The sequence below is a fragment of the Urocampus carinirostris genome, chromosome 9, assembly GCF_059441175.1.
Source record: "Urocampus carinirostris isolate Australia breed hairy pipefish chromosome 9, RoL_Ucar_1.0, whole genome shotgun sequence".
Classification (NCBI taxonomy): domain Eukaryota; kingdom Metazoa; phylum Chordata; class Actinopteri; order Syngnathiformes; family Syngnathidae; genus Urocampus; species Urocampus carinirostris.
The window spans coordinates 32,912,157-32,925,629 of NC_142357.1; the positions used below are offsets into that span (position 1 = coordinate 32,912,157).

Here is a 13,473-nt window from a genome sequence, read left to right on the forward strand (position 1 = left end):
CTTCCCCTTCCTTCCAGAGCTGTTTCCTCTTGCTTTCAAAGTCACACCAAGTCTTGTTATGTTTGTTTTCATTTCTTTTGTCCTCAAAGCCGACAAAACCTGGTGGTTTTCATAGTGCGGAGAAATGTTCCCTGTATTTTTCCACGGGTCTGAGCGTTCACACAAAGTCGGTGAGCGACGCTTGAAACAACAGTGGGCAACAGCAATCCCAAGTGTGGCAACTGAGTCATTATCAAACATGTCCAAAACTTGACATCAAGTTAGATTTTGCTGAGTTTCCGGCAATGCAAAATTATTTTTCTCTTTTGAATGAATTGACTCATGTACTATTGCAAAGGTTGTACGGCCTACAAATGTCGTTTGTTCTTACAATTCTTTCACAAGATATCCATTTCCTTTTTTTTTCCTGATATATTTTGTCGCATAATATTATCATTTTTGGGGGCTTATTGAGTCGGTTGTACGATACACAACTGTATTTAATCACATGTTTTATTGGAAGTACAATGTTTACAACAAGATTGACTTGGTATAATTGGAAATTATTTGAATGCAACACAAACTTTTTCTTCTTTTTTCCTTTTTTTTTCTACTTTTTATTTCAATTCCTTTAAAAAAAATCTCATTGTGTTTATTTTTTCCGAGCTGTTACTTTTTTTCTTTTTGTTCTCCATTTACTTTTTTCCTACGTTTCTTTCTTTTTTTTCTGGCTTTTTTCTAATTTTTTCCTTCTTTTTTTGTCTCTTCCTTTTGTTTCTTTTTTTTTCCCAGCTTTTCACTACTTTTTCATTTTAGTATTTTTTTTATTTTTGTTCTATTCCCCCCTTCCTTTAAGTCATTTTGTGCAGTTTTACATCATATTTGGTCATGTTGGGATTTAAAGAAGCAAAAACAACCTGAAGAGCCATTTAGGACCCGAAAGAGCCGGTTCCTTTTAGTGAGCCGAGCCGAAGAAGCCGGTTCTCGACGGACTCTACTAACTTTACTCAACTTCGTTCTACTTCGATTCGACTCAAAAATACAGCATTTAGGACACAACGTCAGGGGAACCCGTGTATTTTTACCTTCATGCACTGTAACTTTGACTTAAGTCGCTTCTTAATTGGGAATTTTGAGCCCTGATTTTTGTGCGCCGGCTAGATTTTCTTGTGCGCTGAGAATGTGCAAGCAGTGCACAATTGCGCACACGCGCAGCTTAGAGGGAACACTGGTGCGGAGACTTTTCTCTTTTTTGATGATAGTAGCAAAGTCACAGCTAGTCAAACCAGTGCAGAATAAAGGTGTAAACCTTGCCCTCAGGCTACTTTACAGGTAACTCGTCCTCCAACTTCCGAGCACATTATCCACACTGATTGGGATCCAAGCAAACACACTCTATTTACAGATACATTATTTCCTTCCATAAATCTGCGGTGACACTTGTTAAGTTTTTTTTTTTAAACTGATATGTTTTTGTGTTTGGTGTTATGAGTGCACTGCAGGAAAGAGGTCCAAAATATGATGGAAGCTAGAGCTCTTGTTGGTGATAGGAATGAGTGGAGAGGTGTTGTAAAAGGATAGTGGGATATTTGGACGTGTTCTAAGGGATGGGCAGGGCACCTGTATGATGCGGCAGGGGTAAACCAGTGAAAGCTGTCAGACAGAAGAGTGTGTTGTGTCACCCTGACCCGAGTGATATGGCCGCTTCTTGTGTACCGTTTCATCTGGAGGGACGAACAACTTGGGTGCCGAGGTGCTTAACTTGTTGGGTGTTTGGGCAATTGCGTCGGCCATGGTCCCCCCCCCGAAAAATTTGTGTGTGTTTTTTGCTACGTTTTCCCTCTTTTTATTTTATTTATTTTTGTATGTGTTTGTCTTGCTGTCGGTCACCCCTCTCGAGGGATATGACCAGGGTAGATAGATGATGTTTTGTGTTTGTAGGACAAGAGAGTTGTTTTGTCCCCTGGATACCGCTCTGTACTAGTCTGATGAGTTTTACGGTGCCTCCCCCTTTGGTCTGCAACGTGAAGGAACTGAGTGCAATAGATGGTGAAAAAAAACGCAGATAGCAACAGACAGCAGCTCTTTAGCCTATTCAATCTTGCATATCTACAGACACAATTTTTTTTTAACCCTGAGCTTCCATAAACAATCTATTAAGGTGCTGTGTTTATTTTACAGTTTCCTGTAGTGTGCCTTTCAAGGAATCATTTCTTATGGTTGGAGAAAAGTCTTAAATAGTGTTCTGAAGACGCAGTGTTTTGAACGTTACTTCTTGTTACTCGTCATCAGGGTTGGGTAGGGTTACTTAAACTGGATTACTTTCAATTACTTTTGGATTACTCCAAAACCAAATATGCTAATAAAAGACAAAATAAACTAAATATGAATACAATGACTAAATTTTGTGCAGGCTTGGGGAGTAACTGAATACATGGAACGGCAAAAAGGATGTTGGCAAGCTGTTTGGATTTTTTTTTCATTTTGTTTCTGTCGCATTTTATGTTAGTTTTGCCGAAAATCAAAGAGATCAAAGCCAGGAGAGAAAGCTTACCACGTGTTGTGAGTCGTCATTTTATTCATATTTAGTTTCTTTTGTCTTTTGTTAGCATATTTGGTATTGGAGTAATCCAAAAGTCATTGAAAGTAATCCAGTTAAAGTAACCCTACCTAACCCTGCTCGTCATTGAGTAGCAAAACTGCTCTGCAAAAAAAAAAAATATAAATGACACAGTGCCTTGTAGTTTTATTGCAACACCTTAGTTTGAACCCCCATGAACCCCAAAGCATTGATACAGAGTGTGTCGAAGGAGTTAAGCAGCATCAATGGCAGCCTCAACTGGTGCAATGCAGTACCTGGCAGGGGAACACACTCTCGGGAGCACCGAGGGCTCATTCACAACACACAGACACAACATCAATCACAGCCTTGGCAAGATTTTCCGATAAAGCCGCTCGCCGCTCTCGGACACCATGCCAGCGCGCTCATTTTATACGTCTTTGTGGACACTAATTCCTTGATCACCCGGACTTTACGTCTTTCTCTTTGAACTCAAATCATTGATTATTGACATTGTCTGAGTGGCACTTGAGCGGACTTTGTAGTACCTTTCAGAAATATCAGATCACAGAATGAAAAGATCATGATTGAAATTTGATTTTATAGATTTGTTTTTTTCTTTATTGATCATATGTTCAGATTTTCCTAGAGTTCCGAGTCCTGATCGGATTCTGTATGATATGAACCTGCAATAACCCCTAAAAGTGTATCTGAACATTTGTGCCCACTTCAGAGAACGCATTCTTGGTACAGTTGAAGGCATCATTCTAGAACTGGCTGTAATTGAGTGAATCGATGTGCCGGATATTGTCATCATTAGAGAATTTAGCATTGCATTTTGCATCCATTTTCTTTCCCGTCACAATTTTTTAGATCCAGTTTCAGATTTCACTGCGATATTAGCCATACTCTTACATTTATCGTTGATGCAAAATTGTAATAAGACCGTTTGTGTAGAATTGATTCAAGAGGGGTGGCTTGTTCATTGGTGTCAAGTCAGTCAAGTCAAGTCATTTTTATTTGTATAGCCCTAAATCACAAAGAGTCTCAAAGGGCTTCACAGATTATTACACTATATTACACAGACTATTTTTCAGCCGACAAGAAGAGTAGGTTATTCATATGCTATAGAGTAGAAGTGAGTTTTAAGCTTAGATTAAACATTTCCACTGAGGTTGCAGATCGGATCTCAGGGGGAAGAGCATTCCACAGCACCGGTGCCCGGATGGAGAACACTCTTGAACCAGCAGAACACTTCTTTGCTCTTGGGATCACCAGAAGACCGGCACTCTCAGAACGTAGGCTTCGGACCGGGACATAGGGGGAAATCAGATCTGCAAGATAGGAGGGAGCAAGTCCATGTATGATTTTGTATAATACTAAGAGAACCTTGAAATCACATCTAAGGCTAACTGGGAGCCAATGCAGGTTAGCCAAACTCTGTGTGATGTGATCAGACTTTTTTGTCCTAGCTAAAAGCCTCGCTGCGGCATTTTGTTCCAGCTGAAGAGACTTGATTCTAGACTTCGGGAGACCGGAGACCAGAGAGTAGTGCATTACAGTAATCGAGACGGGAGGTAACAAACGCATGAATTATAATTTCCGCATCCGACTGAGACAGTATAGAACGGATTTTAGCAATGTTACGAAGATGGAAGAAAGCGGTTCTAGTAATTTTCTTTACATGCGTTTCAAAGGATAGATCAGGGTCAAATATGACACCTACATTTTTAACTGAGTCACTCTGTGTGATGTGACATTTGTCAATGTTCAGAGCAGTTTTTGAGAATATATCACGGCATTTAGATGGACCAATGACTAACATTTCTGTCTTTTTAGAGTTAAGACGCAAGAAATTGTGTGACATCCACTCTTTTATCTCAATGAGACAGGCCTCCAAATTTCCACAGTTTAGTGTGGCAGATTCCTCCAACGGTGTTTGTCTCCCAAGTTATGGGTTTGATTCCTGGCTCTTGCGATCCCTTTCACTTGAGACCATGAAATTTAACCCTGAGCTCCGCTTGATGCTATACCATCAGTAGGTGAATGCAGTGTCCGTAAAAGTCCATTTAATCATGTCTTGGCACGACCGAGAAAAATATGAGCTGCTAAATTCACCAGTTTTACTATTTGAAAACATGTTTGCTATTAAGGGCTAAATAAAAAAATGTGACTTAATCGTCTGTAGTTTGCAATAATCTGTGTTCTTAGCAGACTCCTTGTGATTAAGGGTGTCACAAATAACCATGACTTGACTTGCTATGGGTATTTTTGTAGTTAACTCATCATCTTGGAAGTTCAATTTAAAACAAGATTATTTAGAGCAATGGTTCTAGAATGGGGTATGTGCACGCCTGAGGGTATGTTAAGGCTCTCGAGTGGGTACGTTAGATTGAATTTAAAAGAAGTATCACATTAAAATCTGGCAAGTTTCATTATCCCAGGAACTTGTACTGTACATGACATTAACTTGTACCGTAAATTCCGGACTATAAGCCGCTACTTTTTTCCCAAACTTTCAACCCTGCGGCTTATTCAGTGATGGGGCCAATTTATGTAATTTTTCTAACGGCGCTCGAGTCTAAAAGGTAAAATTTAAACTGCAACTTCTTAGCTTGTGCACAAATTATATTAGCGTAGACATATCCTCATCATGCAAATTGCAAAAAGAAAGGCACATGACGCAACTTTCAAGCTAAACGCAATTGAGTAGTCCGATATAGAACTTACTTTGCGAGCGTGATGCTAGCGTGTTTTTGTACAAGGGAGCGTGGGACAACGTCTATATGACAAAGTCTCTTTCCCATATTGAATGACGACGGCTCTGAGGACGTCAGTTATAATGAGGAAGATGAGGACGGTTTACTGTGCTTACTACAAGTACGGTATATTTTTTTAACACAGCCGTTTAACCGTGTTGCGAGCGTGTTGCTAGTAGCGTTTTGCTACCCTTCACAGGCACAGTTTGGGATGAAAGTTATAATATTATTATTAAAGCTTTGAAAACTCTCTCGGTGTACCGTCTTTCTTTGTAAATATGTGTAACCATGTATAATATGTTTTTGCAACTGTATATTTTTGTAATGTATTTATTTTAGAAACTTATTCTGATATGTTTTGTACGAGCAAATAAGAAAGAAGGGGTGGGGCAAACGCGGGCTGACGGGAAGTGGAGTAAAGGTGAGACGTGTTTGTGGACGCGGCCGACAATAGTGGATATATATTTTTCCCACCCTTACCTTTGGAAATATACACTTTTTTCCTTGGATTACTTTCAACGGGCACCCGGACTCTGCAGGTCTGCATTAAATATTAAGTACCGGTATCATTTTCCGTTCATTTTGCCGGCTGTGTCTTTTGGACTGTATCGGCTAAGGCTTAATTTCGTGTTTGTAATGCGTATTTTCAATGTGGGCGCATGCAGCTAATATACAGGTGCGGCTTGTATATGTACAGAATCGGTTTTCCTCCTGAAAAAAATTCAATATGGCGGCCAAGGAAACTGTGCGGGTCAGATGTATCGACATTTCGTTCTGTATACGCGTGTACACGAATGACAATAAAGTAAATCTGAATCTGAAATGTAGTGGGTGCGGCTTATAATCAGGTGCGCTCTATAGTCGGGAATTTACGGTAATTAATAGGCTACACTCTAAAAGTAGTCCGGTACAAAACCCAATTATCCCCAAAATGTTGAAGTTTCACCCCCATTTCTTTTGTAGCATAGGACTTTGTAATACCGTCCATGCTCAATTCTTCCCGTATTACCCTCCAAATCCTCACAGTTTTTCGTCACCACAGCACTAATCCAATAAATCACCTGTGCCGACTTGACGCCCGGGTGGGCTCTTGCGTAATGGTGCCGGATTGCCGACCCGTGTTTCCCCCGGTGACCGAAATGACTACATGGCTGCGGGTTATTTTTAGCCTTGGAGCACACTGCGAGGCAAGCGTGGAGGGCGGTGGGAAGAGGAGTACCCGCTCGTCACTCCTCGGTGATCCTCTCAGCGCAGCCGAGAGGATCATTAAAATAACAAGAGGTGTAAAGTAAGATTCAGGGTTTGTGTAACACCGGGGAGAAAGTGCAAGCGGTAAGGCGAGAGTTAGCTGAAAGCTGAGCAGGAAGAGTGACAACCGTCGCGAGCTTTTCTGTCTTTCTGTTTTAAACTAGGTGGTGTGTGTTTTTGTGCACACATTGAAGCTATTGCCCGTCCTTGTCTGTGCAACACCTAATCCTGCCTGCATACAGTAGATAGCACAAGAGTCTTTACCAAAATAGATTCCACCCACTAGTGAACCTAGAGCGAGTCAACAATGGCTCAGATACATAAATCCAAGAATTGTACTTGTCGCGCAAGCCTATCAACAAACTACTGTATTTTCCACACTACAGGGCGCACCGGGTTATAGGGCGCACCCCCCAAAAATAGTTTTTGGTCCCATATCTTCCATACATAAGGCGCAACGGATTATAAGGCGCTACAATGGGAACGTCGACAAAACCGTCAGATGATTCAGTCCAACTGATTACCCCCTTAACATTCCGAAAGCTTGCAAAGAAGCAAATACGTGTCGTAGACACGTGCGGATGCGGTGTCCGTACGATGTCACTCAAATGCATCGTTCCAAATATCATTCGGAAGGTTAAAGTCTTGGGATTCAAGAAATGCCAACCATTCCTTAGTTTCTATTTTTTTTCCCTCGCAACTTTACTGTGCATATGACAATAAACACTTGGAATTGAGTTTGATTTAAAAAAAGACCCATCACAAAAACATCGAGATCACTCTGAAACGAGATACTGGGAAAATATATAGCCGGAGTTGCTTACCAAAGTCGTTGCGTTCAATAATAATGTGCAACCATGGTCCCCTTATATCCGTGAGTGTAGTCGATCCAGGAGAGTAAAATATTTACAAATACAGATGGTAAAACTTGTTTCCTCTATGCCGTAGTCAACCAAACTTGCTATTCACATTCATCTTTTTCGGCCAATTGCAGGCTTTGTTTTGCCCCTTTAGCCTATGCGAGCCTGTAAATGATAAAAAGGTTCCGCCCCCTTTACCTCCAAATAACTTTAGCCAATAGTGATCGATTCAAATGATGATTGACACATTGGCTGGGAAATGAAACGCCGGCATATGTATCCCAGCATACACCGCGGACCACATCGCCTACGAGGAAAAATCTAGTCGGCGGCTGCTTGCCTTTGTTGCGAGACCTTGCGACTTAATATTGATCCATACATAAGGCGCACTGTATTATAAGGCGCATGGTCAGTTTTTGAAAAAAAAATAAAGGCTTTTAGGTGCGCCTCATAGTGCGGAAAATACGGTATATTATTGTCACTGATAGAATGTCGGATGATATAATTAGTCTCTTGTTTCAACTTCTTACCAATATTACACATTCCTAATAGAAACCATTTTGTTTTTTGAACCTTTTAGGATATGAGAAGACTGAGGATGCCTCAGAAAAGACATCACTGGCGGACCAAGAAGATGCCCGATTGATTTACCTTAACCAGCCACAGTTTACGAAGTTTTGCAGCAATCGGGTCAGGTAAGCATTATGTATTTCACTTAGTGCTGTGGTCTGCAACCACGGGGTTGTGGGTTGTTTGCTACCGGGCCGCAAAGAAAGCAGAATAAAGTTGCCATATTTTTCTCCTTATACCATATCTATTCCTGTATAATGCACTTCTTTTTTTATTTCCCCCAAAAATCTCAAAGTTTGAGTGAGCGTTATACGTGAGGGTTTTTGTTATACCTTACCATATTTGAGCAACGATTGATCAGTCAAAAAATGTCACTGATCACATTTGCAAAAGATTGAATACAAAGAGAGTCGAACCCACATTGAGCACCAATTTTTAACCAGTAGACCACTAGGGATGTAGATGACAAGGAAACATGCTTTAGTTTGTATCTCATCATCACATCATTACTCACGGTACCACCTCTTGAATATGTTATGCCATGTTTAAAATAATTTATTATGAACACAATACCAAAATAAACTTAGAATGTGTCTATTTAATGTCCTCCAAAGTCTGATTTATCTTCAGATACATTGAAGTCAAGTCATGTTTATTTGTTTAGCCCATAATCACAAAGAGTCTCAAAGGGATGCACAGACCACAGACTATTACAAACTACATACTATTCTTACACCATCCCTTGATCTAAAACCTACATGAGGGCAAGGAAAAACTCAAAAACCACAACATGAGTTAAGTCAAGTCATGTTTATTTGTGACGCCCTTAATCACAAAGAGTCTCAAAAGGCTGCACAGACCACAGCTTCTTACAAACCACAGACTATTATGACACCATCCCCTGATCTCAAACCTACATGAGGGCAAATGATACACAAATATTGTCAACATAAAATGTAGGTTATTCATATGCTATAGAATAGAAGTGTGTTTTAAGCCTAGATTTAAACATTTTCACTGAGGTTGCAGATCGAATCTCAGGGGGATGAGTATTCCACAGCACCGGGGCCTGAATGGAGAACGCTCTTGAACCTGCGGATCTCTTCTTGGCTCTTGGGATCACTAGTAGACCAGCGTTTTCAGAGTGAAGGCTTTGGACAGCAGCTCTTTAACCTATTCAATCTTGCATAGGGGGAAATCAAATCTGAAAGATATGAGGGGGCAAGTCCATGCATGATTTTGTATACTACCAACAGAACCTTAAAATCACATCTTAAGCTTACAGGGAGCCAATGCAGGTTAGCTAAAATCGGAGTAAGAATTTTTCCCTCTTCATGATTTTTTGTATTTATTTATACAATCCTAACCCCTTTCAAGATGGTACCGTTACTAAAAATAGTGTGACAATGAGATCAAACCTAATGCTATTTCCTATGTCCTCTACAGTGGAACCTCGGTTCTTGACCATAATCCGTTCCAGAACCCTGTACGAAAACCGATTTGTTCGATCACTGAAATCATGTTTCCCATTAAAAATAATGTAAATCGTTTTAATCCGTTCCAACACCCTGAATGTTTACCTTGAATGTTTTACGTAAACATAAAGCTAACCCAGGCTAATCGTACGTTCGCGTTATCGTAATCTTCCGTACGAAAGATTACGCTAACATAAACGTGTAAAAATTTAAAAAAAGGATAAAGAAAAGAATTATGAATGGGGAAAATCATCAAAAGTTTTTCAACCTCTTCCAAAACTTGCGGCCGTTGCTTGCTTATAGCACTCACTCCCTTAGGCACATCAGTAGATTTCACAGCCTCCTTATCCTTTAGTATCGTACTGATCGTAGATTTAGCCATGCTGTATACCCTAGCACAGACCTGGGCACTCCGGTCCTGGAGGGCCGTATGTTCTGCATGATTTTTGAGGTTTCTCTGATCCAATACAGGTGATTCCAATCACCAGTATCGTTAACGAGCACTTGCTAGCTTGCTAACGAGGTTATAATTTGTATCACCTGAGTTAAAGAAGAGCAAACTTCAAAATCTGGCAGGACGTATGGCCCTCCAGGACCGGAGTGCCCAGGTCTGCCCTAGCAAGATCAGACACTCGCACACCTCCTTTATATTTTGCTATTATTTCTTTCTTAAATGCAATAGTTGTACGCACTACTATTCTTTTTTCACCTGTAGCAACTTTGCTGCTTGCACTGACTTTCTTCGGAGGCATAATAAAGGGCTAAAACACCCGTACGCCGCTCAGCATCGCACCCTAGCGTATTTTTTGACCGAACAGCGAAGCAAGAATTTCTCAATTTTTGGTGAGACTCCGATTTGTTCGAACTGAGAGGCGTTTGAAAACCGAGGTTCCACTGTACATATCTAGTTGTCTAGTGGTCACTCAGTGGAATAATTATTAATTATTTGTATTCTTATTATCAGTAATTATATTATTAGGCCGGGCTGCGAGAATATTGTCAGAGAATTAGACCGGTCCCTGGTACAGAAGGTTGGAGACCACTGATTTAGTGCATACTGTCATTGTAAACAATTGAGGCATACTGTATAATGGTGGTCATTTACACACCTTACACGAATAGCTATAGGTCTGTTTTTCCTGCCTTTGTCTGCTGATATAGTAGACTCATTAGTCTGTGTGATTTGCCATTGATTTCCAGTCAGTGCAATGCAGTTACTAAGGTCCACATTTTCTACTACACTTTATCAACGGTAATATCACACCCGCCGTTGCCTTTTACCGTAAACTGATCAATAGTGATGTGGATAAAGAGTGCAATTAATCACTGATGGTCTTTTAACCATTGGGTCTCCTTCAAGGCAAATGTAAGTGTTCATAACAAAGACTGGTTAACGGAAATTCAATGATGTATCTGAGGTAGTAGGTGTTTTATCGTAGATCCGTATACTGTACATCAAGACACAATCCGCAAACTCAGCACTTTTGTCGTGTGACTGCCTCTTCCTCTCTTAGGATTGCGCTGCTTTTAGCATTAAAGGTCAAACGTGTCAGGTCAGGCCATCCTCCGTCAAGGAATATTCCTGTTGGCATTCTGGCTGCACTTGTTATGCTCGTCCACACCCACGCTCTTACGCACCCGTACACACACAGATGTGATCCGGACAACAACCGCAAATGTAACGTGCAGAAGTGTGCAGCAATCATTGTTAAGTTGCATGAATGCTTGTGCACACTCTTGAAGTTTGGTTGTTGTTGTCGCGGCTCAAGGAAATGCAATATACCGTAAATTCCGGACTATAAGCCGCTACTTTTTTCCCAAGTGTTCAGCCCTGCGGCTTATTCAGTGAAGCGGACAATTTATGTAATAATACTAACTGCCATCAGCGGCACTCGAGTACAAAAGGTAAGATTTAGACCGGTGGAATAAGTGCGCCGAGGTAGACGACATCCTCTTAGTTTGCGTACGAATTGTCAGTCTGACAAAGAGTCTTTCCGATCATGAGGAAGTCGCCCTTGATGGTGGCACTTATAAGGAGCAAGATGAGGACGGATATCCGTGGATTTCGCAATTGCGGTATGGCTTTTTTTTAACAGATTCGCATGATGCGTTGCGAGCGTGTTATTAGTAGTGCGTTGGTACCTTTCACAGGCATGGTTTGGGATGAAAATTATATTATTATTGTTGTGGAAAATAGACTTGCATTTGTAGAATAGAGTTGCATACATTTAGAAATGTAGAAAGACTTGCTTACAGTAGTGAGGGAATGTTGACATCATTTCGAGAAGGTCCTTGGCAAGACAGTTGAGTTTCCCTAAAAGGGCATTAGACCTGCAAGGTCCCTCTGAGCAAACTGAGGCGAACAGCATGTCCAAATAAGGGTACGACAACATCTTCCTTGTTGAGACGTCAGATCTCCGCTGCCTCTTGGGTTGTACTCAAATTGAAGCTATAAAAGCATTGTTATGTCTGGAGTTCTCTGAGTTCTTTGGGATGACGCAATAAAGAGCTCCCCCTCATGACAAGGCCTCGGTGTACTTGATTAAATCACGTAAGAAGACTTAAATATATATCGAACCTGCATTTTCCCCTACATTATTATTAAATCTTTGAAAACTCTCTTGGTGTATCGTCTTTCTTTGTAAATATGTGTAACCATGTATAATATGTATTTGAAACTGTATATTTTTGTAATGTATTTATTTTAGAGACTTATTGTGATATGTTTTCCACGAGCGAATCAAAAAGAAGGGGCGGAGCAAATGCGGGCTGACGGGAAGTGGGGTGAAGCTGAGTTAAATCTGTTTGTTGTTGCAGCGGACAATAGTGGATACCGGTATATATTTTTCCCAGCCTTAACTTTGGAAATATACATTTTTTTCATTGGATTACTTTCAACGGGACCCGGACTTTAAAGGTCTGCATTAAATTCTAATTACAGGTATCATTTTCCGTTCATGTTGCCGATTGTGGTGTTTGGATTGTATACTATGTGGGTGGCAGTAGCTCAGGAGATAGAGCGCTCGTCTTGGGATCAAGGGAACCCAGTTCGTATCCCGGCTTGTCCTTGTTACATGTCGAAGTGTCTTTGGGTAAGACACTGAACCCCTAATACCCCCAATAAGCAGGCTAGCGTCTTACATGGCTGCAATACAAGGCCGCAATTGGGAAATGTGAAGCACACTGTAAAGCGCTTTGGGAAGTCATTGACTTGAAAAGTGCCATATAAATGCAGATCATTTCATTTCATTACTATATTTATAGTTACAATCGCGGCACCTAGTCAAATTTGGGATAAGCTTTTGACTTTGCTACATGTTTTAATGTGGGCGCATGCGGCTTATATACAGGTGCGGCTTATATACAGGTGCGGCTTGTGTAAGGACAAAAACAATAATACCCGTGAAATGTAGTCCGTGCGGCTTATAATCAGGTGCGCTCTATAGTCCGGATTTTACGGTACAAAAAAGGTGAGGATCACCTACACTTTGGTGTCACAAGAAAGTGTAATGTTGATTTATTCACACATAAGGAAATGCATTCCTACCTGATTTGGATCTCCAAAAATTGTACTGGTTTGACCAGCTTGCCAGTGTCAGGTTGCATGTGTATGCAGCTGTGTTTACTTTGAATCACCGAGACAATGATATCGTCCAATCATGTTGGATCAGAATTTTCAGACTTTGTAGCCGCTATTTTCTTTTCTTCATTTTCAACTCTGTTTGCACAAACAAAAGCAATTTTATCTGAAGCTCAATTCATGTTATACACTTAGTGAACTATTGCAATGCTTCTGTGTAAAGACACTAATTACAGTGTCAACAATTTGAGGCTTTTCGTGTGTAAACATGGCACCAAGCGTAAAAATATAAACTATATAGTAGCAAAAATTGATTAAAATGGCACAGCACAGTGTTCCTGCTGTAATCTAAAAAGGAAAGTGTTTGCTCACAAAGCCTCTCACTCCCTTTAGACTTTACCAGGAAATAATCCTCCATTAGGTAGTGCGCTCAATGTTGTAC

At 40.6% G+C, this 13,473-nt stretch overlaps 1 protein-coding gene across 4 annotated transcripts in view; it reads left to right on the forward strand.

Annotated features, from left to right (window-relative positions):
- Positions 1-13,473, forward strand: part of atp8a1 (ATPase phospholipid transporting 8A1) — a 222,770-nt gene that overhangs the window by 18,439 nt on the left and 190,858 nt on the right. For all 4 annotated transcript variants that reach the window (XM_088343544.1, XM_088343546.1, XM_088343545.1 and 1 more), the window contains exon 2: positions 7,987-8,101. In XM_088343544.1, coding sequence (XP_088199670.1) covers positions 7,987-8,101 — 115 coding nt within the window. The remainder of the gene's footprint in view (positions 1-7,986; positions 8,102-13,473) is intronic.